At 39.5% G+C, this 26,136-nt stretch overlaps 1 protein-coding gene across 15 annotated transcripts in view; it reads right to left on the bottom strand.

The window, feature by feature from the left end:
* ABI1 (abl interactor 1) overlaps positions 1–26,136 on the bottom strand; it is a 75,426-nt gene that overhangs the window by 2,114 nt on the left and 47,176 nt on the right. Inside the window, exons 4-11 of one of the 15 annotated variants that reach the window (XM_071734986.1) lie at positions 16,914–16,928; positions 16,036–16,136; positions 12,479–12,619; positions 10,250–10,350; positions 9,114–9,194; positions 7,332–7,508; positions 4,388–4,474; positions 72–257 (exon numbers count right to left, since the gene is read on the bottom strand). In XM_071734986.1, the coding sequence (XP_071591087.1) occupies positions 72–257; positions 4,388–4,474; positions 7,332–7,508; positions 9,114–9,194; positions 10,250–10,350; positions 12,479–12,619; positions 16,036–16,136; positions 16,914–16,928 (889 nt within the window). The remainder of the gene's footprint in view (positions 1–71; positions 258–4,387; positions 4,475–7,331; positions 7,509–9,113; positions 9,195–10,249; positions 10,351–12,478; positions 12,620–16,035; positions 16,137–16,913; positions 16,929–26,136) is intronic. The other 14 variants (XM_071734974.1, XM_071734977.1, XM_071734973.1 and 11 more) reach the window with 14 other exon arrangements.

The raw sequence follows: 26,136 nt of genomic DNA, 5'->3' as shown, positions 1-26,136 counted from the left end.
GTCCTTCACCCCTTCAGATACCATTAATCCTCTGATACTGCAGTAACACAGATTTGCAACGCTTCTCTTACCTTTCTCTATATAGTTTTTAGGTGCCCAAGCAGGATCTCCATCTGCATAGGGATCACTGTACTGCACAACAGCAGCCTCCTCATCCTCATAATCCACGGGGGGTGGGGGTGGAGGAGGAGGAGAGTCATCGAACATGGGCATCTCATCAGGAGGCGGTGGTGGGGGAGGAGTCGGGCTATCAGCAACTAGAAATGTTTGGAGATTATTTTTTTTTCTTATATCAAAACAATGTGGAGATGCAAACAAACCTGAGGCTGTAGACGGTAAACAGAAGGAGTAGGGGGACAACACACATAGCATGCACTATGATACCATGCACTGATTAGAAACAGAGGCATTGTATTAACATCTACGACATACAAGTACATCTGTTATTAGTGGTCAGATCTATGTATAAATGCTACTGGAGTCAAAGCACATGCTGCAGGGCGTAAGCCGAACACCAGCAGAGAGGAAAGGTTCCTGCTCCGACGTCCATGCGCTGAGGGGCAGCTGCAGCCGATAGCTATGGGAGGACTCCGAGTGGCACCCTCTGAGCCAGGCAGCAACAGGCCTCTGGACTGGACCAGCAACTTGATTATTTTTTAACAAATCCTTTATCTATAACAATCAATTTATTTCTCAACACTGCTTCCTTGGATTCCTTCTCTCTCAGAGCTAGCATTAAGCGGACAAAAAGATCTGGTGTGCATCATTAGAAAAAGGGGAAGAGATTGGTGTTTAAAGATTTGACCAGGTAAGAGAAAGCCACGTAAGCCTTCTGCAGGAGAAAACATTTGTACAGAATCTTATCTTACAGACTAGCTTGTGCGTGCACACATCCAGGATTCAATTAACTGGAAAGCTACATCAGGCAGCTGCTGCTCTTGGGGAAAAAGTGCTCAAGAAATTAAGCATATAATCCAAAATATCAAGTGCCTGCCCTGAGATTCTTCAATCAGATCAATTAAAAGTTGCTTTGGGAAAGGGAAAAAGAGAAAGGCATTATGGTACAAATCACTCTTAAAATCAGTTCATCAAATTAGTTTTCAGTAATGTTCACAGCAGCTGGCAGCAAAGGAGACAGAGAACATGCTCAGATGCAAGACATCAAGTCACTTATCCTATTCCTTGGAAACTGTGGTCCACTACACACAGATCTAGGTATAAACACTATGAAGCCCAGTTACTGTCACTAAACTCAACTATATTACATAGCAATACAGATTTAATTACAAGAGATTTGGAAATCTGCATATTAAGAACAGGCTGAAAACCACAGCCGTAGTAAGGGTTAGACTGGAAGAAGCCATCAGGCTGGGCATGTGCTCCTGAACACAGAGCTCCAGCACACTTCACTAATTTTAAGAAAGCCAACCTGTAGGGCAATGGATGAGCAACACCGAGTAGCTGCTAAGAACTGCCAGTTACAATGGTACCGCAGATTAGAAACAGAGTTTCCATTTGCTCTGATGCTCTTTGCTTTTACCTGGCCAGTACTCCAGCAGTGACTGACCTTTGCTCTTCAGCCACATGCGCCTGAAAAGGGTCTTGAACACAGATCCCACATCCTAGCTGGGTCAGCTCATCTGCACTGGTATAGGGGAAGCCAAATCTCCTGCTGTGAGGGGACAGAAGCCTTCAGGAGCTGCTGGGGCAGAGGCTGCCTCGGGTCTGGCACGCAGCCTGCTCTCTGTCCCTTGAAGACCTGATGCTGTATTTCACGTGCAAGCTTAGCTCCTCTTCAGCTTGACCAGCTGAGCTGTATAACCCACAGCTCTCTTCATCAGCAAGAATTGCTGCCACTGTATTAGTGATTCCTCTCCCATACAGAAGCCCATTTATGTCACTTGGAGACTAACAAAGTCTTTGGCCAAGTGAATGCTATGTCTTGCCTGTATTACTGAATAGAACTCACAGGCAGGCTTCATTAATCCACCACTGACACATGACAGCACTGTTTATGAATGGATTGGTTTTGTGCAGTAGTTTCAGCACATCTTTCACAAAATGTATTTCTCCCCTTTTCATCGGCAGACAGTATAAAAAGCCAGTATTAGGACAACAATCTTTTGAGATCTTGAGAAGTCCTTACCTTAAGAAATGCAAAAAGTTTCATTTATTCAACAATGAAGTTGCTTATTTGAAAAGAAGAAAAGAGGGCAGGAAATGCAAGTGTGAAAGTGCCAACACATACCCTAACTGAGATGCAGTGCACACACTGCATGCATTATGGGAAACATTTAAAACAATTCAAATTCACATTTAAACAAGGGGAGAGAATGAAACAGAAAATTAGACAAGTGCCACCCCATGAAGCATCCCCCCACCTCTTGAATCTTAACCTACAATTTTCCCCGTTCTGATCTTAAAGCAGGCAGACTCTAGAATAGCATTACTTTTCCTGGGGGAGCAAAAACAAAGCATACAGAAAACCACACTAAATGAGAAAGGGTAAGAGGACCAGTATTTATACAGCTCCAACTTGAGACATCTTTTATGTATTCACATCTCTATTCTTTAAGTGGGTACCAGCAGACTCCCTTTGAAAGGGCAGGGGATGACAATACAGCAATTTACATCCAACCTGTCATCACTGGACACACTGAAAAATCTCTTTGAAGGAGATACCCACAGTTTGGGCACAGGGCGCAGGAAAAAAGGCGCTGCAGAATTTCTAAGCCCTCTGTCCTTGTTCTCTGAAAGAAGTCCACAGAGCAGGGGATGTCACTTTCCAAAGCCACAGACCTTTATGATAAGGCAAGCCTACTCACATGTCTCCTTAACTCCACTCCCCTGTAGACTTCTTGCAGAAAATGAGGCAGATGAAAGTCTAGCACACAATGCCAAAACTCAACAGCCTCTACAGCCAGTTTGCTGAGCATACGCAGACTGCCCCACGCACCCCTGCCTCCTTGCAAGGCAGCAACAGCTCAAAGCCATACTCATTATATAACCCTTAAACCCAAGGGACTGCTAAAAGAAAGAAATAAAAAGAAAGGTTCCTAAGACTGGATTTCAAGCTCCAGCTATTTTTGCTGCCACCTCATTCACAAATCAGCTTGCATTTTGTTGTTGCAGACGTGAGGAAGTCTGGCCCTTTCACCTCTGCTCTCCCAAGGGCTGTGTTATCTTCAGGAGGAAAATACTTGGAACAGTTCAGAAGCAGGTATCAATTTTCTCAAGTTTATCTGCAAATGAAGACATTCCATAACCTTCATCCTCAGTAGGTTTAACACTACACCTTGAATTTTGGAAAGGTTCATCAATACAATTTTATGCCATACTATTCTACATCAACACAATTCTTACTATTCACCCAGCACAATACCAAAATACCTTCTTTTTGAATGAGAATCAGAGAGACTCCTAACTTGTAAGGGAATGTTCAGAACACGACCATGTAAAAGCTCTAATGGAGAAGCTGAGCAGCAGCAAAAATCAGAGCTGGGGGGTCCCTAAATGTATGCTGTAACTATATAGCTTATATATAGAAGTAGCCTCTGAGATGCTAGCAAATTTTGCTATGGCTCCCAAACACTTTTAAAACATTTCATATTTACTTCATGCCCTGTGTATTTTGCATTCACTCTGTTGTTTACAGAACTGCAATGTACTCCTAAAGGAAAGATGTTCCCAGATCAGGAACACCATTACACCTGCACTAGCGTTTGGGACAGTAACGCTCACCCAAAATGAATCAAGAAGTAATAGTAAAAGCAGAGTTACCAGTATAGAACACCTTGTAGCACATATCTTAACCAGGGAGCACATGTCTGGCAAACCTAACAAGCAGAGCTTTGCTGCAAGAAGCTCAGTAGGGAAATCTGACTAGAGAATACAAAGAAAGAGAAAATGAAAGGCTGCAAAGAGGAGAAATATCTTACAAGCTTCTTTGTAATGGCATTAGATCACAAGACTGCACATTTTCAATTGACTGTAAAGCTTCCTGGAAACTACCACAGCATCAGAGTCAATGATCACACAATATATATTTTGACAGTCTACATAAGCCTTTCTAATAAAAACTAATCAATTATTCCCAGTGAAAAAGCCTCGGGGAGGATGATTCAACACAAAATTAATATTTTTAATAAGACATTTCTATATTCACAAAAAAATTTGCAGGTCAAAACTTAAATGTATCAGTAATAATCATGCATATGTTATAAAATATTGAAGAGTGTGCCCTTCAGCTCCAATAGCATATTGACACTAGAATGCAAGATGGTATTAGCTTCTGGAAAAGGAAACATAATAGAGTCTGACTTGCCAGCCATGCATGCTAGAAGAAAGTAGGCTCTACCCTTTAACAGCTCAGCTCGTCCAAACTTACTGTTTTCCTGCACCCTGGCCACGAAGCCTGTGAGAGGTATCTGTGGAGTCAACTGAGGCATAGGGGGAGGGGGTGGAGCGATAGAAACTGGTAGCAACACACACACCATATCGGGGAAAGTCAGACACAGGAAAAAAAAAAAAAAAAAAAAAAAAAAAAGGAAACAAACAAAAGCAGCCGTCAGTAACGAGGACCACAAAACAAAGTATGTAAAGAACAACAAGAACACACACAGAAGAACCTTCTTCAAGCTTGTGTTCCCAACAAGGCTGAATTCGTGGTTAGCCAATCGAGGATCAAAAAGCAAAGCGTGCCCCGTGTTTAGCTGAACAAAAAGCCGAGCGCAGGCTGCGTGTCTGGAAGCTCACAGGGTGCGTGTGTGAAGGGACTTGCTCTGCTTCACTTGGCAAGCACACAAAACCTGAGCTCTTCCTCTTGCAGCCAAATTAGGATTACTGAAAGTTACTCATCTTTTCAAACTACACTACTAGAAGTAGAGGTGATGTTTTGCAAGATTCTGAACTCCTCTAAAATAGAAGTAGAGCACTACATCAATGCAGCAAAGCAGCACTGACACTAAGACAAATACTTTACAAGGGAAATAATGCTGCTATTTAATATTCACAGCGGACCTCCTGAAACTTTGTTCTTTTGGGATAAGAGGCAGTGCTTTGGCTTACTGTGCTTTTGTTTTACACAGAAAAAGGGACATCACTGCTCATGGTGGGTTCGGAGGAGAATGGAACTTCATTTCAAATCATGTCTTCTGTGGTTAGAGGCACTCGGCAACCTAGAATGCTGGTGAAGGCTTCAACTGGCTACACTAGCATGCAGAGCTTCCAAGGAAGCACTTCCAAGTTCGTTTTCTCTCAAGTATGTACCTATTTGGTGAGTAGTAAGATATGAGACGTGGGATCAGTGCTGAGACACTGGGCTAACAGCTGAGATGCTCAACTCTTCCCTCTACAGGTAGGAAAGAGGCATGGTAGCAGTAGGGCACACGATTCCAAGTATCAGCCCTGGCAGGACACCTACCCATGAAGCAGGGGAAATCAAAAAACCCTAACATAACGATAACTCATTTGTTTATACCATCCCCCTTCTTAGGGGAAATCTGCACTGAAGCAGAAAAATTCCTGGGAAGATGGGAATTCAGCAGGGGAATCTAGTTGGAACCAAATTTGAAAGAGGTTCTGTACTTCCAAGTAAGCAACAGTTTTAAATAAAGCCATAACTAAGATTAATGTTTGACGAATAAAAATGGATCATTTGAGTTCATTACAAAATCAATAAATCAAATAAACTGTATGGGATAAATTATCAACAAAAACGGGGTCACAAACAGGCTTCTCACAAAACTGAAGTAAACATCTAAGAAAAAACAGAGCATTTGTTAGCATGAAAAGTAAAACTTTAAGGAAACATGGGATTTGTATTTAATGTTGAGACAGCAGTATTAAAAAAAATTAAAAATCACCAGTTACAGAAACAGAGGAAACAGTTTAAAGTAGAAAACCACACCCATCAAAATACTGGTTTAAAATGTTGACAATCAGTATTTTGAAAACACCAGAGAGGCTACAGTAAGGAACAGCACCTGCATTTGAGCAAAAAATTGCTTGGGACAAATGTAAATGTTCAGAAACAGTGGTGTGCACAGCATTTAAGACAACTGAACTATTTCCAGAAGCCCTGTTTATTCAACAGAGCACAACTGCTCAAACATGAAGGAGCTTGTGTTGTTTTGGTGAACTAATTTGAGGAAACAAGAGTGTGGAGGAATATGAAAGGCCAGCATGAGTGAGAGAGTGGGAAGAAAATCAGGACTGGAAAAAAAGGAGTATGAAAGGCCAGTACGAGTGAGAGAGTGGGAGGAAAATCAGGACTGGAAAAAAATAGATATGTACTGTATCTGAATATAAAAAATGCTTTCTGATTACAAATGTAATAGTTGTAAGCTACTAAGAAAATTCTTCACCTCAGTGTCTCAAATGTTGTACATAGGTTTTTTTCCTTAAAAGTACACAAACACTGATCCAAAGTGATCTTCAGCCCAATCACCAAGATTTCTTTTTAAAAGAAATATAACCCTGAAGTTAAAAAAGAGTTGGCATGCTGAACAACACCACTAGAAACCATTAGAGGACTCTCACTCCTCTCTGTGTATCTAGTCAAAATTTATAGAAATAGAAAGGATTAAGTTTCTTGATAGAAACAGCTTTCTACCAACACTCAAGGATACCCTTATTTTGCAGATTTTTCTCAGTTAACCTCATTTGCCCTGCTGGGCACCAGGTAGGATGCTGCTGACAAAAATCTGCTCGCTTCCCCATGCTATCCATACCTTCCCTCATTCATCTCCAGCTATATGCTACTGCCAGTGCTGAAGTACAGAGAAGAAGTCTGCTAAAAAGACAGAGGCTGAGCTCTTCTTTAACAGTCAAGCTTAAAACTAAGAACAAAGGACAAACTTGGAATCAAGAAAGGATTTAGGAAAGAGACAGAGAGGAAGTGTGGAAAGGGAAAAGTCTGTTCCATGAGCACTGTGCTCTGACAGCATTCTATTGACACTAGCCCTGTAGTGAAGGGCCTGTGCTACAACCATATTAGGTCTCCTGCAAAAAAAAAAATACTTGTTTTTAGTTTATGTTCTCTGAGCACACCTGAAATGCTAAGTATAACGTGCCTCTAATTAGACAGGCAATCAAAATAATTTCTTGTCATAAGTAGCAGCAAACAAGTCAGAGGGGCAAACAGTATAATTGCATATACTGCAATCAGTGTACAACTTCCATGTGGTTTTTCTTGTTTGTTTTTCCTTCTGTTTTAGGAAAGAAAGCAGTTATCAGATTGATGCTTTTTCATAAAATAATTAAAATGCCATGCATGCTTTCACAATCATTTTGCTCAAGACAGTTTGAGATTTCAGAGCTCAGCAGCTTACTTGAATTTTGAGAATAAAGAGGCCCGCCATTAACATGAGGTTGAGCAGAAAATGGGGCAGTCACAGAAGTGTTCCGTCTGTATCCACCAGAAGATGCTGAAGAAGTGGTAGAGTTGTGTCGTGAGATTTGCCTGGTCATTGTGCCATACTGGGAATCAGGAGCTGAACCCGGAGCAGCTGAAAAGCATTAGCCAGAGGAACCAAGGAGAAGACTTAAGCAGAGCATTACTTGGGACAGAATGCAGAAAACAGAAAAAAAGCCCAGAACATGAGAAATACTTGATTACAGGTCTCCAGTAATTTAAGGCCATTAACAGGAAATCACCAGAAAACAAACATCCGTGTTATAATCAATGAGAAAAAACGTACAGGACATAAAACTACTTTGAAAGACTGGATCAGACTGGAAAAATTAATCAGCTGCCAACTCCTAAGCATATCTCAATTATTCTACATGCAATACCCTTTATTAAAAAGCACACAGGAAAAAAAAAATCCACACTAGGCTTGAAGCAAATGTTTTCCATTGTGAACCAAAACTTGTCTCCAATCTAATATAAAAAGACACTAACAAAACAGTAAACTAAATGTCATGAGCTTCTAACACTTGGCACATTTATCAATCATATTTGACAGTTGTGCTTTTATATTGATGGAATTGGAACTAACAAATCAGAACCAGCAATGCCAACTGAGAGAAAGACATGTCACTCGTTCTTCAAGATGAACACCCATTTTTTACCTTCCACATGCTTGCTGCACAGACTTCAAGGTTAATAAAATAATTTAAGTTCTCTTTTGGATTAATCTCTGACAGACAAAGAAAAGGATCACACCTTGCAAACTAATGAATCTCACACATTGATGTGGCATTTACAAATACAATTTTTAAATGCAAAAATTGGTTTGCAATAGGTTTTTTTATGCTTTCATATATATGTATCAACAATAGCTATATACAAAAATGCACATACACACATATATACACAGTGTGTGATCAGAAGTTTGCAGTCCTGTAAAGCTATCCAAAGTCACTTTCACTTACCACTTCAGCAAGAGAAAGTGCAAAGGGTTATGTGGGTGAAAGCCTCCAAAGTTAGTTTCATAACACAATCAATGAATTCTGTCATGATCCTGAGACAGAAAAGGGTGGGTATTTTTTCCTTCCTGTTTTGAGAAGTACAACTTTTAGATCCCCATCCTAACAGCTATATGTAATGTTTGATGCCAATTTTCTAGAACTGTTATAGTTCATATCCTCAAGTCTTCCAGCTTGACACCCAGCTGCAGCATTACAGACTGAAACCCAAGTCCCTGTGACAGACACTTCAGCCTTTCAGTGCCCACAGGACAGAATACATACATCACCCTACCTATCTGCTACAGATTAAGCCAGAGTGCAACTGTTGTGGGCTTTGTTTCAGCTGCAGGAGTGATACAACAGAATAGCAATAATTCAAACTGATTTTGAGTTCTTACAGATCAGACTAATTGGATATTAACTTTATTGGGAACAGAGATTTTAAGCAACTGACAGCCTTTTCTCCATGCCTTGTGCTTTTACCTTCAGAGGCTTTAACCACAGGAAATTAGTGGAGATTAGATTTGTTTAAAATCAAACAAAATTAAAAATCACAGACCTGACCCAAACCAGGACATACACTAAAAATCATGTTGACCCCACTACAGAAGAAAAAACAGCTTCACTAAGTCCATTAGGAAGAGATGATTATTGATTATGCAGCATGACTGCAATCACTTCAGCATTGACACAGGTCTCACCTATCAGACTGCCCATCAGGAGAGGTGGTGGCAGTGGTGGTGCTGGCGGGGCTCCAGGAGGAGGAGGAACAGAAATATGTGCTAATAAAATAGTTTATATTCCCAATTAGACCATATATTATTAAAAAAATAAAAAATTATAAAGCATGGGCACTTGAAAGGCTTACCAAATAAAAAGAGAAATTCAGCTTTGGTCAGCTGATGCAAACTGATCCTATACAGGTTCTGAACCTGCAGAATTTAATTCCCATTGATTTTTAATGTAAGACTTCATGCCTATTTGTACTACTGTAGGAACAGAGATGTAAGAGATGCAGTATCAAAATTACATGACACCAAAACTCTACTCTTGTGCAAATTAGCTTTTTGTGCTTACAAAATTCACAGATAGTAACCAAGTGATTGAGTCTGTTGGCTTGTAATGAAGAAGGATCCTATATATTTTCACCATTCATCCTTCTTAAAGACAAAGGAGTTTTACTTTCAATTCAAGACATCCTGCATGATTCTCTCATTGCTGTGCCATCACAGACACACGAGTTCTCCCACCTCTCTTAGTGATCCCCAGCATAGGTTAGCAACCTCAGACTGTAACTGTAGCATAAGCAACACTGGTAGATAAGCCTGACTTCTACTCCTAGTTGTGTTTTCATGGGTCATCTTTTGTGTTTTATCTGAAGACCTTTATTTAATTAAAAGAAGAACATGTACATACCATCTCTGGCAGATGGTAAAGTTAGCAGGCTATTTCAGAAGGCAACATTCCACATCAAACATATACGTAGTCACTGCTGCTTTTCAGGGCATTCACAAATGCCAAATTGTAGATAGGCAATTATAAAATATGCTTAAGCTTTAAAAGGACACACCTCTCTCCTTCTGTCTTCTCTTCCCTTTGATTATCTTCTAAAAACATGGACCAGCAATGGTATTTTAACCATTGTTCTGCAAGTGATTGTTCTGCAAGTACTTTTGGTAAAGAAATATAACTCTCGATGTTCCACAGCACAGAGATTTTCTGACTAGGACTGTGCCTCAGGGCAGTTTCTACCCTATCATATTCTGCTAAAATCCCTCTGCAAACACAAGTGACTGACACTATGGCCCTAGGTTAACTTGGGAAGAGTCCCACCTACCTGGTCCAATGGTTGGTGGTGAAGGTGTAGGCACGGCAATGGGAATGCCAATACTGCTGCTGCCACTGTTCTCTCGACTGCCACTTCCTCCACTACTACCACTGTAAAACAAAAACACAACTATTAGCACAGTATTTCCTACAAGGGCTGTCACACTTTTTGTGAGAGCTCTGCTAGCCTAACTCTATTATAGACTGTTGAAGAATCCCCTGTAAAATGCCTCCATCTCCACCTACCATTGTAAACAGTTAATTGAGTCTTGATGCATTACACTCCTAATAAATGGAATTAGTGAAGCTGATAAGCAACACTACACATAAAATGTCTAATTAAATGCTTTAAAAACCAAAAAGGTAAGCAACCATACCAGATCTAGGCAATGGAGTCACAACTGCAGGAGCAGTTTAAAGGCCTTGTAATATTTTAAAGTAATAAGCTGGGGCTGGAAGAGCTCATGCCTGAACTACAAAGAATTATTTATGCTCTTGGCTAAAGGAACATTTCCTCCACTCAGAATAGCTTATATCGAAAACTTTTTAACAGACCAGCCATGATAAGCCAGTTGGGGCTTCATGTGGATAATTTTCTGTATATCTAACACTTCCCACAGCCCATGCACACACTTCTTGTGTACTAGAAGTTTTTTACTAAGATAGTCTGAAAGGTAACAATACGCACTCCGGTCAAAATCTGTCAATGTACCATTAGATAATATGCCAGAGACATGGGTTTTAGTAGAACACACATTTCTACACAGGCTATTGGAGGCTGTAACACTTCTTTTCACTGAGGGAGATGAAAAAGAATCAATATTCAGGTGGAATCTGTCTTTATACTTATCCATAAGCACTCCCTTAGGCCAAGGCTTGAATTAACATAGATTAAATTGGTAATAAAAAGGGAACTAAGTAGTAAAAATGTTTTGAAGCCAAAATACCACTTTAACACATCCATGCTAATTAAAGAGTGCTCAGTGATGCTACAGTTTATTCACCATTACTGGCTAGCTACAAAGCAGTGCTGTCAAGAGTAAAATACAAATCAAATATATTTTAAGAAAATAACACTGTTACAAAAAAAAAACCCAAAACCAACTCAGTGACCTGAAGTGGAAGCCAAGATAATTCCTTCAAAATTAGTGTTCTGTCTGCTGAAGACCTTCATCTTGTCACCATGGTTGCAGCTGAATTTCTAACTGCATTCTACATAAAAGATCTTGCAAGGCAGGAGTAGGGAGCCTTCACAGTAGCCAGCTAAACAGATTAACAAGATCTTCACTGCAGACAGATTTAGAAGTTACTTAATTCTGACAGTATTTCATGATCAATTGATCCAGCAGTCCAAATTACTCTCTCAGCCCTTATTAGTGACCTACTGTGTTTAACTGTCTCCTGGAAGTTAAAATTAAAAAATTAAGCTCTCTCAAAAATCATCTAACCTCTTTCTTCTAGCTACACTGAATTCTCTAGTCTGTATTTTCCTTGCAGCCTATGAAAATTAAACTGAAAAACCCTAGCTCACTCAAGAGGCTCAGAGAAAGAGCTAGCCTTCCAATTTTAGAAAAAAATAACATTTAAAAAAAAGGTACAATTGTAACAATCTTCTCACCTAAAACACATACTATTCTTTCATCAAAGTCCTTAAACAAGTCAACTGGCTGATGCCAATATCTGCTCTGTGAATAGGTTTTATTTTCGACTTCTATCAGGCTAGCACTGATTATGAGCATTAAGTCTTAGCCAAAAGAAAGCAATCAGCTCTTTCAGACTACCTTCATCACAGTGTTTCTAATCAACAGAAATTTTCCTTTGCAATTAGTGGTCTTGAAAACAACAACAAAAAGCTGAAGTGTATTTTAGGCTAAGGTTAATAATGCAGCTTCAAAAACATAAGGATCCACCACTATCCTGCCTTGCAACTACATAAATTTGAAAGTTCGCTTTTTCTTGGGAAACAAAAGCCAAAGAGCAAAATAAACTTAGTATATAAAATGAGGCCTGTGGATTATGGAAGCTGGACACAATGAGGCTTCTACATTATGAACACATTTCTGTGTGTTGGAGAAGTCAACAACACAGTTCAGTTCTGTTAATGAAGAGTGGTAGAGTAACTCAGCTTTTGCTTTTCAACAAAAAGCCAACAGGCACAAAGCTTCAAAGCTTTTCTGTGACTTGAGTAAGCATTCAGAATGTGAAGCAGAGAAAGAGTTACAGTGAGAAAATGCTCTACCTGTGTGTTCGTGGTCTCTGGTTCAAGGAAGCTGTCCTTCCTGGACTGTGCTGACTGCCCAGTCTGGCAGGACTGGTCATGTAATCGTTGGGGACTGTTGGTGGTTTGACTGGCTCCAGGGTTTTGTAAGGAGTATTTCGTCTGGTCAAGGAAAAAGATTTGAAGAGAGAAAGATAAAGGATCAGAGAATCAAAAGGATAAATGAATGAGGTAGTGCAGCCATTTGTTTTCTTAAGTTCCCATGACAGATCACTGCACAGTGACCCACAGTACAGTGTATTAAACAAATTCCACTAGACAGGGTAGACAGGTTACATTCAACTCCTTAAAGTGCTCTTGTGTAGACAGATCCATACAAGTTGGCCTACAGTACATAAATTGATTTTAAAAGCCTAACCTAAGCTTATTACCTAAAATACATTCTTTGAATTACATAACATACAATAGTTACAGCCATATAATATTCTGTGGTTACCTTTCAGTACATTGCACATGACAGACTGTTCCACTGTAACAATTTCCTCTTTCCCCCTCTTCCCCTCCCCTTCAAATGCTTTCCAAAAGCATTCATGGCTAAAGGTGTTCAACACATTAAGACAGGAGTGAGCCTGAAAGATTCACAGAACAAGTTACTTTTGCAGTCACCAGTGTGTTTCCTACCTAGTGGCATTGTTTCATGAAGTAATCAAGCAACCTCTTCTCACTTATGCTGATCTTAGTGTTTCACAAATAAGTTTCATTGTCTCCATTTTGCAGCCCAAGAAAATGAAGTATGGAGACTTCCAGGCTCACCTAGCAGACTGCATCAAGTCAGAAATTCAAACCAGATCTTCTGAGATCTATTTACCAGACCCATTCTCCCTTAAGAACAGTGCATTTTTTGTACTGAATTGCAGAGGTCTTCAGTTCTCACCAGTAACTAAGAGATCCCTTGCAAGACATGGAATTTGGCAATGCACCAGCTAAGCAAATACAAAAATACTGAACTACAGGCATTTAATAATTTGTTCAATTACTGGTTATAACTGAGTTGCTAAGTTATACAGCTTCCTGGTGCTTTAAGAAACTTATTGACTTCCTTTTTACAATATAGAACACAATAGTACTAAATTTTAACTTCAACATTTTATTATTAAAACTTCTTGAAAAGTGAAAACACCATAATTGTTTGTATGCACTGTAGTGTTTATAAATTAGTTTGTCTATATAAAGAACTTTTACTCTGCAGAGTGCCACCACCTATAAACCTGCCAAAAGCAAGCAGTCGTGGGAAAAATAGAGAAACTTTGTATTCCAGTTGTAAGAGATAGAGTTCTAAAAACCACTAAATAAAATTATAAACAAGGAAGATTTAAAATGTGCTTTGAACAGAAATAATCTTGAAAACTCATGCTTTAAAGTATTCTGCCTTGGAATGCACTGGCAATAGAAACTATCACTCAGCTCTCTAATACTATTTATTTTGCCTGCACAGTGTAAATACAGTGCCAAAAGCAAAACCCGACCACATCCTCAGGGTCAACCATGCCTCAGTTTCTCCTTTGCTCTTCTCAGCTCCACTGAAGATCTCAAACTCCTGAGCATCAGAAAAAAACCTATTTCTTCCCAGTCAGTCTCATCTTTCCCTTTGCTTTTCTGTCAGCCTTACACAGATGAGGAAAATACACTTTCCTGACATTGCCTCAACCTCCATGTTGCCCAGAACTCCAGAGCAGTGCTGATGCCCATTGCCATCAAGGAGAGCTACAAGAAGTCCAAGGCCTTGCTCTGCCCCAGGACCCTCAACACATGACTACAACTGCTGCCTCCATCCAGCTCCTGCAGTTCACTCTTTCCCCTGTAATACTACCAAACAGAGCATCCAAGGTTTTCCAGCCTTTACCTGGTCCAGTTAGGAGACCTCTGTTTCCTTCAGTTATTTCCATTTCCACCTGAGCAATTTCTGTGCAGGACTCCCTCCCCATCACCTTTAAATAGTCCTCCCTTGAAGGGACAAGCTTCACAACAGGCAGCACCTACTTAAAGGCCAGTGTAACACACCAAGCTCCCTCAGATTTTAAACGCTTATAATTTTTCTGGATCAAAGACAGAGCATGAGTACCCTTGCAGTTTCTACTGATTTTTTTCTTTATATAATAGGGAAACAGTTCAGCCTATGATATTTCATGCTTTGGCAGAACATATGTGCTCAAGACAAGAGCTGTACTTCCTGAACAAGAAGGGCAGATAGAAATCTCTGTTATGAACCCACATTATTCCTCCCCCTCAGCCAACTGCTGCCTCTTGTCAAGCTCATCTGGAAATGACTCGCAGCTGATTAATCCTTATCAGGCATCAGCCAAGGAAACCGAACAGCTCTGGCTTGCTCAGGGGGGGAGCATTTGAAAGGAGACAGCTCACCAGTACATCAATACTGCTGTTTCACTAGAAACCCTCCAAGAGGACATGAAAGCATTACCCAGCTTCCAGGGCTGATAAACAACTCTCTCTCAGCTGGGATGAGAGACAATTGGAATACTGATTGCATGCCCTCGAGCAATGGGAATCTTCACAAAACATGCTGAGGAAACCTCTAGGGTAATTTCTCTACCGAATATACAACAAACACGGCAAGCATGAAGCAGCAAAGCGTCAAATGAGGATTAAAAATCACTAAGTCTTTGACAAAAGGAATTACGGCTTCTAATTTTCCTTGACCATTGCTCCTGATCCTCATCTTGTTCTGTCTCATTATTCCTGATTTTTCCAGCTACCCATCTATCACAGACAAGTGATACCTGAAGCCAACACAACCATGCCAGCCAGCCCTACAGTGCCTCAGTTCCCCACAGCACAAAGGAAAGACTGAAAGTGATAAATACATAGAAGGTCTTGTTTAGGATGCCTTTTGGAAGCAGCAGCACTGTTGGACAGACAAAACCATATGGCACGTGCTCTGAGCTTCTCAAGCATTAATGTTTTGGTCCCTAGCAACAGCTACTTGCTGGCACACCAAGATAAGCAGATTTGACTCCCTACAGATCCACAGCAGCAAAATAGATGCTACGGCAAGGAAGTCTGAGCACAGTGGGACTTGGGAATAACAAAATCCTTTCTCGTTTAAGCATAATAAAAATAAAAATGCATGAGCCCAAGAGAATCTACATTGCCCAAGTGTTCATAATGCAACAAACACGGTATCAACAGCCATTTCATACCTCTTATAATATTAAAAAAATTAGTAGTCAAGAACTTCAGCCATTTTTTCCCCCACTGAAGTTAAAACCTTATTGTGACTTTTGAGTCACTAAAGATTTCTTCCCAAAAATCAGGATTAACAATGGCCTCCTCATTTTCCTCTATCTGTAATAAATCTTCACCCATGAAAAAGCATTCTTTCACAAGGCTATAATGAAAATAAGAGTAAGTGTAGCTGAAAGTGTTTATACAGAAAAAGCAATTGGGTTTTTTGCTAAAGACTGTCAGAATTGCCATCTATCCACACATTTAAGAAACTGGCACCAGCACAATTAGAACTTTCTATTACACAGGAGGAACCAAGCAGATTTCATTCTTACCCCAGAGTTCCCCGGCCTGACATGGGAGGACTTGGTGGTTTTTGTGTAGGCGGATTTGTTCTTGACAAGGTGCCAGTTCTTGCAGGCTGGTTATTTCCATGCTGAAATAAGGGAAAACATGGTTTTATTTTTAAAACAGAGCAGCCCTATTATTGACAGCTTTTTTTTCTCTTTTTTTTTTTTTTTTCTTTTTTCTTTTCTTTTTTTTTTTTTTTTTTTTAAGTGTAAGAATATGGAGTGAGAATTCCCAGACAGCTGTCAAACAGCAAGTTTTCAGCTACACACGAGACACCAGTAAAAACAGAGACTAAATACAAGCTTAATGTTATTTTTGCTATTCATTTACAACAGACATCGGAAAGGTCGGCACAAAGAGGTCGACAGGTTCATTCACAAATCTTTTATACCCTGTTTTCTTTAAAGGAAAGCCACATTTGTGTTCACCTCCATTTGGGTGTTAATAATTTAAATCAGACTTTAACACTGACAGCACAACAACTGTCAGCATGCGACCAGAATTTCTCAGTTTGTCCCTGCTATTTGACTACCAGAGTCATTCAGGTTGTCTGGGAAGTCTCCTGCAAAAAAAATGTAAGTGAAGGGAAACAAGGCATCTACTGAATTCAGAGCAAAGCACTACATGTGTTAGAGAAATTAATATATCTATGTATAAATGCAAATGCCAATGTATCGCAGATACATTGACACACTAAACGCTGTAAACAAAAAGAATCAAGTATAGCATGTTTAATCTAAATATCCTATGGAAAGCAGAAAAGAGCATAAGAGAGCGCTAGTTTTCAGTTTTAATGGCTCTGCAGCCTCTACTATCAGTCACATGAGGCACTGTGGGTCAAAGGAGAAATAACACTTCTTACCTTGGCTTTTAGCCACTTAACGTTGGCAAAAAAAGAGGGGAAAAGGTAGAAATTAATGGCAGATCCATCACAACTGATAGGACAGGTTAAACTAGAGATAATGACATTTTTAAAAAATCATTTGCATCTACTGATAATTAGCTACATCCCAGTACTCTAACAGAGATTTTACTGTCTCACTTTGTCATTGAAAGTTCTGAGCCTAAGTGATCACAGGAAAAATGCTTGTGTCAAAACTAAGTTTACCTAAGGTTCACCAGATTTGTTTCTCCAGCTCCTCATGGGCAGTAAAAGTTTGAGAAGCCCCTTGCTCAGCATTCAAGACCAAACCCAGATCAATGCTATTTCGATGGTAACATGCACTTAAGAATTCATTCACAAGACCAGTTTCAGCTACACGAGTTTGCCTGTTGCTTTGATACTTAACCTTCACATTGTTTTGAAGAAATCCTAGCTGCTGCATTGAATGGTAAATAAAGGAATGGAAGTTCTCCAACAGGATGAGCAGCAGTGCCTTTCACCTCTGGTTTATTGATTGAAATCTGACTCAAGCCAGCACAGAGCTGACTGCTCAAACTGCGTTGGCAGTGCTCTAATGACTGTCGTTCTGAAATTTTACCTCTTTAAATCAAGTCATTATAGAACCCCACTGTATCATTTTTACACCCTTCTTGATTGAAGAAGGAAAAAAAATTATGAAGACTTCGCTTCACAAGGAAAATGAATGTAAAATTTTATATAAATTCAAGTTGAGTTCTCCAATTTTAGGGAAGGGGCCAGGAAAAAGGACTTATGTTTTCCAATGGAAAACAAACAAACAAACAACAAAACACAAGTAAACACAAACCCACAAAACATAAAAAATACTAATGCTTTACTTTTAGGTTGTTTGGAAATAAGCTATCACTTTCAGAACAAGCCTCCTAATGTACAGGTTTTCAAACTGTGGTTTGCACCTCCTTCTCCTCCTCCTTTTCATCCTCTATGAAACACAGACAAGTTTAAAGGCATCCATGAACTCAGAAAAAATATTTTAAACATGCTATATAGCAATGGGTATACAAGATTTCTGACAGGGTCTGCAAAACCACTGAAAAATAGCTGTGGTTACAAATCGAGAGGTTGAAAGTCACTGCCTTTAAGTTATTCATATTACAAGAACAGAAACACAAAACCTGCTTCAAAATTCAAAAATACTTAGCTGTGGTGAGTAAATCTTAAGGTCATCCCATTCACTCTCAGTTTGGGCAGAGGTTCAGGAGCAGAGCGGCAGAACGAAGGCATTTAAACCACTTCTGACCCTATATACTTATTTCATGGACAATCACAAAGGCTCAGTTTCCCGGGTGTCAGGCTAGTCTCCCAAATACTGTATTTTTAAAACAGATTTTTAGCAATGAAATTTGTTTTCTCCTCTCATAGGAATATGTGACCCTTCCCCTTACTTCACCAGCTGCCAAATGCAAGGGCATAATGAAAGCAATTTATTAAGAGAAACCAAAAATTGAAACTTCTGGTCCCATGCCTCACCAGAGGCCACAGATAGAAACCTTTTAATGACTTAAAAGGAAGGGTGACATGGCATCCTACCTAGCCTCTATTACTGAATTAGCCTGCCTCAAAAACACAAAAAAAAAGCTCTGTCTTTCCTCCCCTTATGCAGTGTCACTCAGCACTTATGGAGAGCCTGTCTCCACTGCAGTAGACAATAAGTATATCAACAGCTAGCAATCATTTCGGAATTTTCACCTTATTTCAAACTTTTCTACTGCTAAGGACTGCTTAGCATACTAAACATACAGCTGAAGTCCAACAGCTCTTTACCTTTACTTGTGTCTCTACCCCTTCATCAGATGAGCTTCATCTCTCTTGCTACCAGTTAAACAATATACAGACAAAATCTCTTTATTGTGCAGAAGAATTAGTGAGTGCTGTCATACTGCTTTCTATATGTAAAAAGCTCTTTACATGTCCTCTCTGTTGATGTCAATATAAATAAGTCATACAGGCAGAAAAACACAGAAGGAAGGAACACAAGGTGAACAGGGTTTCTTATGGCAGAGGAACTCCTCTAAAAGACAGAAATAAGGGAGAAAAGCAAACATATAGAAGTGAGATGAACCACGTGGCTATTTAACCATTTCTAATAAGCTAATTAATTAGAAGGAGACATTTTGTTGTATTTATTGGTTAAGCTTATGAGGTCAACCTTGCTGCATTTCTTGGTATGAAAATTAAATGTAGTGCTTTCTAAGCAATTTTAAAAATTGCTTGGAACTAGGAACAGTTTAGATAAGAGTGTTTAGATTCATTAGGACTTTAAGAAAACTGGCCAAAAAAAGGACAGCAGAAAATCAAAAGCAAAAGGAGGTACTCGTTTAATGTAGGTCCAAGCATCTCTCTACAAATGCCTCTAGGACAGGCATCCAGTTGGCAAAACATGACCATCACCAACTACCTGATCAGTTCTGAGCTCTGTCAGGAAGTCAATGCAGGGCACAGAGAAGCAGCAGCATGTATAAGGTTCACAGCTCTAAGAAGAAAGAAGCTGTTCTGAGAAGGGTCTATAAAATAACAGCTAAGAGGTGCAAAAGGAAAAATGCTTAGTCAGAGGAAGAGCAGCTCTGAAAACTCAGACAGAAGACAGACTCCCTTCTCCTGCAGGCTGTATTCCTTTACACACAGGAGACAGATTGCAGCCCAGTACCAGCATCCTGGACACTGTACACATCAGAACAAAAACACATTGTGTAGGCTTATTGGGGATGCTTGTGATGCCAAGGCAGAGAACTAGAGAGATCAGGATGTTCCCAGAAACAAGGCAGCATGGTAAGCAGCAGTACTGGTTGGGTTTTCTTGCAAGCATCATAGCAAAGGAGATGTTTTGAAGAATGAAGCAGAACAAATTTGCCTTTCCAGGGAAAACTGGCCAAGCATGTGGCAGTCCTGGATGAAGTTTTAAGGGCTGTCACAAAAATGAGAGAAAGAAACCATAGTCTCAGGCTCAAGAACCAGGAGTTGACTTTGCTGCATTTCAAAAAGATCACAGCGAGGGCAATGGCACATTCACAGGATTTTGACACCATGGGAGGACAGGCTGGCCAGGGACTGAGAACCAGCAGTGGGTTGGAAAGGAGCAATGCAATTAAAGCAAAACAGGTGTTTGCAACACCTATGCAAGGCATTTATCAAAGCCAAAAATGAGGCTACTTCTGTGTCTGATGCCAGGAATTCAAGAGCACCTGGACTGTGAATTTCAGCTGTAGTTTTGGACAGGAGAAGCTACGTTTTGGAACAGTTTAGCATTGAGTGTAAGTACCAAGGCAGAGACTTACTTGTTTAAGGCAACTATTTTGGCAATTCCTGCATGCTCACTCCTAGTAGTCTAAATGGCACAAAAATACTTGGTGACAAAGGCAGTACTGCAGGTTTCTGTAGCTGAGGCCAAAAGGAAAGACCAAGAACAGTATGAAAGGGTAGGGTGTAAGACAATCAGAAGTTATCTACTTGTAGTCTAAGGATGTCCAGACATTTGAGGGGCTCTGCTGGCCAGCCTCAGGAGGCAGCCATCTAACTGTTTTTAATAGTTTCCATGCCAAGCTACAAGTCACAGGGGAACATTAGTCATGATTCAGGGAACCAGAAAGCTATTATTTGAGTCACAAACTGTTTCAAAAACTGGGGCTAGGGACACTGTACACAACTCATTTATTTGAGCAAATCTATCTATAAGCATAGAAATACAAAAGGCCACATGGGCACAGGAGCAGAACCCTTATATCACACTGACATCAGCAAGTTTATCCTACACATTTCAGCTATGAACTCTCCAATTTCAGACTGCAGAAACTCCAAATCTCTATGCAGGTTGGTACTTCCCATGCAGTATGTTGCTCAGTCTTCCTAACTCCTGAATTCAGGACCAGTTTTACTCTATATCTTACCCTACCCAGAATTACTGAAAGCTGTCATTAAAGACTGACATAAATGCTGATCAAACTTCAGTATTTATGCTCTAAAAGCAATAACCAGCCTTAAGATTCATTACCTTTGACCAGTTAATCACAGTCATAAACTACAACAGGAAAAAAAACATGATTGCTCTTGATGATTCTTTAAGCAACCTCCCCTTTTACTTGAAAAGGTATTTCCTTTATTATTAATCCAGGAAGAATTGTGTGGGACTTCCCTACAGGAAGATCTTCTGAATCACTATTATGTACCTGCAGTTAAGCAATTTAATTGCCATACAGACAATTCTTTTAGATTTTTTTATAAAGGATTGTCTCATGTCTCATTAGTGGCATAGTTTTGGAGTATCACAACGCTACAAAGTCAGAGCTAGAAAAGCAAGTGGAAGGGTACTTGTACATAAAGATAGGGAAGATAGGAAAGGACCCAGTAAAGCATCAAGGTCTCAAACATTTCCATACAGAAATCAAGATGTGGAGTTCAGGAGGATATCTAATCACAGAAGTTTTTGAGAAGGCAGACTGTACGTGGGTATCAGATACTCAGGGTAACACACTTGTACTAGTTCTGTGCAGTTTCAAAGAAATGATTCCTGTGTCTCAATTTCCATATCAGAGTAGGTCAGAAGTCTTTATCTGTTCTTTACTCATACTATACTGAGAGACAGATAATTTTGAGAAAGTTTAGGTTTCAAATCAGTATTTCTTTCAGAATTAAACATGATTAGATAAGTCTCTCTCCAGTGAAATTTTACATTTATCTTTTAACTATAACATCTCCCAGTACTATTTATAACCTAGTAATCAGTCTGCCATTAACAGCAACCGGATGTAGGTTGCCAGTATTGCTTCTCTCCTTTATTTTTTTTTTTTTTTTTTTGTTAAGTTTCCAAACTGAGCAGGCAAAAATCACATTTGGCCCTAAAATATTTTAATATATTAAACTGCCCTTAATATACAATAACCTGCTTATGGTTGATAGAAACACTTTGCATTTTTCCCTCAGCACTCAGTTGTCATGTTCAGCAAAAGATACTTAGATTCCTGCCTTTAAATACTTGAATTCTTTTCAAGTTTTTTTATTCTTTGAGTTGGTAACTTTGAACCTAGCTACAATAAACGACAGTTAATGCAAAAATTCTTTTCAAAATTAGAAAATAAGAGACCTCATAGTTCTGAGTTTTCTCTGCAACCAGACATGCTCAAAACCTACACTGTATCAGATGACACTGTGCATGCTTCTGAACTTCCAGTAGCAAGTGCCTTATGAAAAGCACAGTGTCAACACTCACAACACAGTCATTACAGTTGGCAGAGTTACTTTTTCCCCCAGAGTAGAGTTCTTTACCCTACAGCAATATTTACTGTTTGGCCATGACCCCAGAGAGATGATGTGACATTAATGAAATTGGCAACATGACATCCTTTGAAGCGTGAGTGTCTGACAGAGACTCACACAGGGACAAAGGCAGCAGAGGCTCAGGTTCAGGCTTCCCGTCTCATTTTGGCTTTATTCCTGTGAATTATTTAAAGTTAATACTCAAGTGGCTATCACATAAAAGGTCTTATCCTAATGGGGAGGCAGGCATGATTAGGTAGCCTTCCACCCTCACATCAGCACCTCATCTGCACTGACACAGATGATGATAGAAAGGAGGATGATGAACCTCACAGCATGAGGACTGCAGGTGAGCAGGGCAGGCTGGGAAGCCTAACAAGGGTGAGTGCAAGGCTCCTGTCCTAGCCTTAGCATTTTTTAAATTTTGACTCAATCCCTACTTTAGGGGAGTCTTCCAGCTTCCATTTGCTGGAGAAAGATCTCTGAATGCTCAACTCCTGTTTAACTTCCTGGGCAAGAAAGCTTCTAACAATTTTAATGCACTGAAATGCAAGTGCTCTGCAGTGATGAAATTCCAAATTTTCTTCCTGAAACAAAGCTGAAAAGTGATCAATCTTCATATACAATTCAAGTATTTTTTTAAAGAACTATTAGTTCCATAAAATAAACTCAAACCAATTACAGCCATTAGGCATTTCAATTTAGCATGTATTCAACATTTTATCTGCCTTTACCATAAGGCATCATTTCAATTTCCCACTTAGCTGCCATTTTACTAATTGCTGCAATTCCACTTGCCTCCTATTAAAAAAGAAAGATTATAATAAATTCAAAGGCCAACTTCACAGCTTTTAAAGCAGCTTCCAAGCTTCCTCCTCCTTCTCCCCCCCCTCTTAAACTGAGGATTTTCTGTATGAGTAATTGTATTTGACCTATTTATTTGCTGGCACACTATTTTTTTTTTTTTCCTTTCACAAAAGAAGGGGAAGAGAAGGAAGGAAATGTTAAAGTAGCCTCTGCCTAATAATTTTAAACCAAGCTGTACACAGGAAGGTAGTCTCTCACATCTTGACAGTTACTCTTATTTATCAAGAATGACTTCAGCTACATTCCCCTATCCCCAGAGGGTGACAGCTGAGCCACAGCTTAACAGACCGGCAAAAATGCTTGCCTGTGTGTTTCTTGGAGCCATCCACACATAATATTTGTTGCAAGAGAAAGCCTTCTCACTAGCACACCAATTTTAAAAGCCCTCTCACTAGCACACCAATTTTAAAAGCCCTCCAAATTTTGACTGATGCTAACCTTGGCTTCATAGGTACTTAGATTAAAAAAACCCAGTAACTTCACTCATTTTGGAGATTTCATCTGCCCCTGCAGAGAGTGGGGGCATAGAGAGGAGCAGCTGTGGCAACTTGGGGATGAGCTTTGAGGTTGAAGGAAAAAGAAGCTCTGCAATCCTAGGATGCTCTACAAAAGCTTTTCTGCCAAGAAGCTGCAGGAGGATGAAACCTGCACTGACTTCCAAGAAAGGTGTCTCCCATCAGGGAAGAAACCTGCTCCATACCACCACTAATTGCCCTCCCCTTCATCACCAGCTCAACAAAAATTACTGCATGTACATGAGACAGAGGGGGGGGCATATAGAGCCCTTCTGTATGCCCTGTGCATAGGCATCTGCTTTTTCATGCCCTCCACACAGCCCTAAGAAACATTAGAGTGACACACAAACAAAATGAACTGTGAGTACAAAAGAAGGTGTTTCTGCAATTGCTTAGATAGCAGATGAATAGGGGAAGACAGTATTTACTGTGAGGATTACCCAATCTATTTTTAAATATTTTTTTTTAATTCTGTGAGACAGTTTTTTTATTTACACTTTTTATAGAAAACAATTCAGGTTTATCTCTTAAAATATACTGCATATTTTAATTATACTTTTCCAAGGATCAGAATTTCATTAAATTAATTAAAGCAGAAACAGGTTACAATGCAGCCAGGGTTTTTTGTTTTGTTTTGTTTTGCTTTCTCTTCCTTCTATTTTTCCTTTCTGGAAACAAACACAGATAACCCAATTAATAGCAGCAACCTGTCATCTACAGATCTCAGTGTTTCATTATTTTTACTTAATACTTAAGTGTCAATTATATGTTGTATTGTATTTTATTGGCAGTTGCCACAGCAGATGACAAAGACCTGCAAGTTAGTCAAATAGTTGCCCTAGGCACAACTCAAACTTCATTTCCTCTAGAAGAACATGGTTCCCAAGGCCTTATCAAACATGCTGCTGTCCAACTTGGGGTGAAATCTTGGGTCAAGAAAATAAGTCTTAAAAGGGTCTGGAGCATTTTCTAAGATCACCTCTCTGTGACAAGACAGGAGTTTGTAATTCAGTTTATTGTATACTTCTCCTAATCTGTATGTCCAAGAGGCAACCCAAGATTCTAAACATCATCTGTTATTTGTGCTCTCTTCCAACAGGACCTGATCTAGTTTCTCAAGTTGTTTCAGTTTGATTTTCTTATAAAAGCATTAGCTACATCGAGTTTGCAGACAAAGCAAGCTACTTCCTTCAGTGCTATGATCAGTGCCACACTAAGCACATGTAATTAGTTTATCACTACCTCAGCCCACTGTACTCAATTTTGTGTCCAGTAAATATCAACACTGGTGAAGGTATCAAATGCTTGGCAGCCATCTTGAACTACATACTTGAGGGCCTGGCCAACAAGATTCTCTCATTTGTGTAACAAGTCTACATAGAAAATACTAACATAAAATTTTCTACTGTTTCATGCCTTCCACAGACATGAAACAGACTTAGGGCAACCACTCAATAAAGAAACAATTGCAAAATATAATTTGTAGCTGACTTGTAATGTTGCTAATTTGATTATTTCCTGGAAGCTATTTTACCTCTGAACAGACCAAGTTTCTAATACAGAATTAGATCAGTAACAGTCAAAAAACTTTTACTAAAAATGTTTCATAAGAGCTAAATATAGGTCAACAGCACCTCATCTCCACCCTCTGAGCAAATAGGGTCTCATTAATAAAAGCAGACACCAGTATTCCTAAAAGCAATTAGTGATATTGGAAAATATAACTGCTACACCTTAGTAACTTCAGTGGTTACAGATCAAGCAACCTGTACTGAGCCTGCACAACACGAGCACTTCAGCAAAGCATCAACTTCAGAGATGAACAGAAATTATTATACAAGTCTTCCACAGCACTTGATCCCTGGAGCACTTAAATGCAGAAACCAACATCCTGACATCGAATTTGTGGATTCCTGTATTCTCTATTCATAGAGCTCTCTCTTGAATGCAGAGACTGTACTGAAAAAGTAACAATTTCTGTGCCTAGTGTTTCTATTTTAGAGCAATTCAGGGCATGTTTTTACATGCATCTACACAGGACTGTGCTTCATCTAGTCTGGTTTAAATTATTAGTGTAAAACAGCTCTAAGCATTAGAGGTTTACTACAGGTTTAGCTGAAAACAAAACAAAAATTCACATAATCCAAAGTAACCAGTCATAACCTAGAGATGTCATGGTATAGAGCTACTAAGATGTTAGAATTAGACTCCTCTGGACATTCAGAAGGAAACTAGGAAGCAGAAGGTACTTTAAAACTCTTGTGTTAGGTAATTCTAAAAGATTTGTTCCTCAAGAGCTCAGCAATTCAAAGTGCACATGATGAGCTGATACAGCACAACTGACTGGCCAGGGCACATTAAGCTTTAGAAGATACATGGGTGCTGAATAAAAGCTTTTTAATGCCATTCAAAGGAGGACTGTTATGAACTGAATATACCTGGAATGCCTGCTCTAGGGGAATACGAAGCTATTTTTTATAAAGACATCCAGGGAGCAAAAGATGTTACATTAATACACTTCAACTATGACA

This window comes from Heliangelus exortis, chromosome 2 (genome assembly GCF_036169615.1).
Source record: "Heliangelus exortis chromosome 2, bHelExo1.hap1, whole genome shotgun sequence".
Taxonomy (NCBI): Eukaryota; Metazoa; Chordata; class Aves; order Apodiformes; family Trochilidae; genus Heliangelus; species Heliangelus exortis.
Note: the sequence above shows the minus strand (reverse complement) of the source record. Positions and strands in the feature narration are given on the sequence as shown.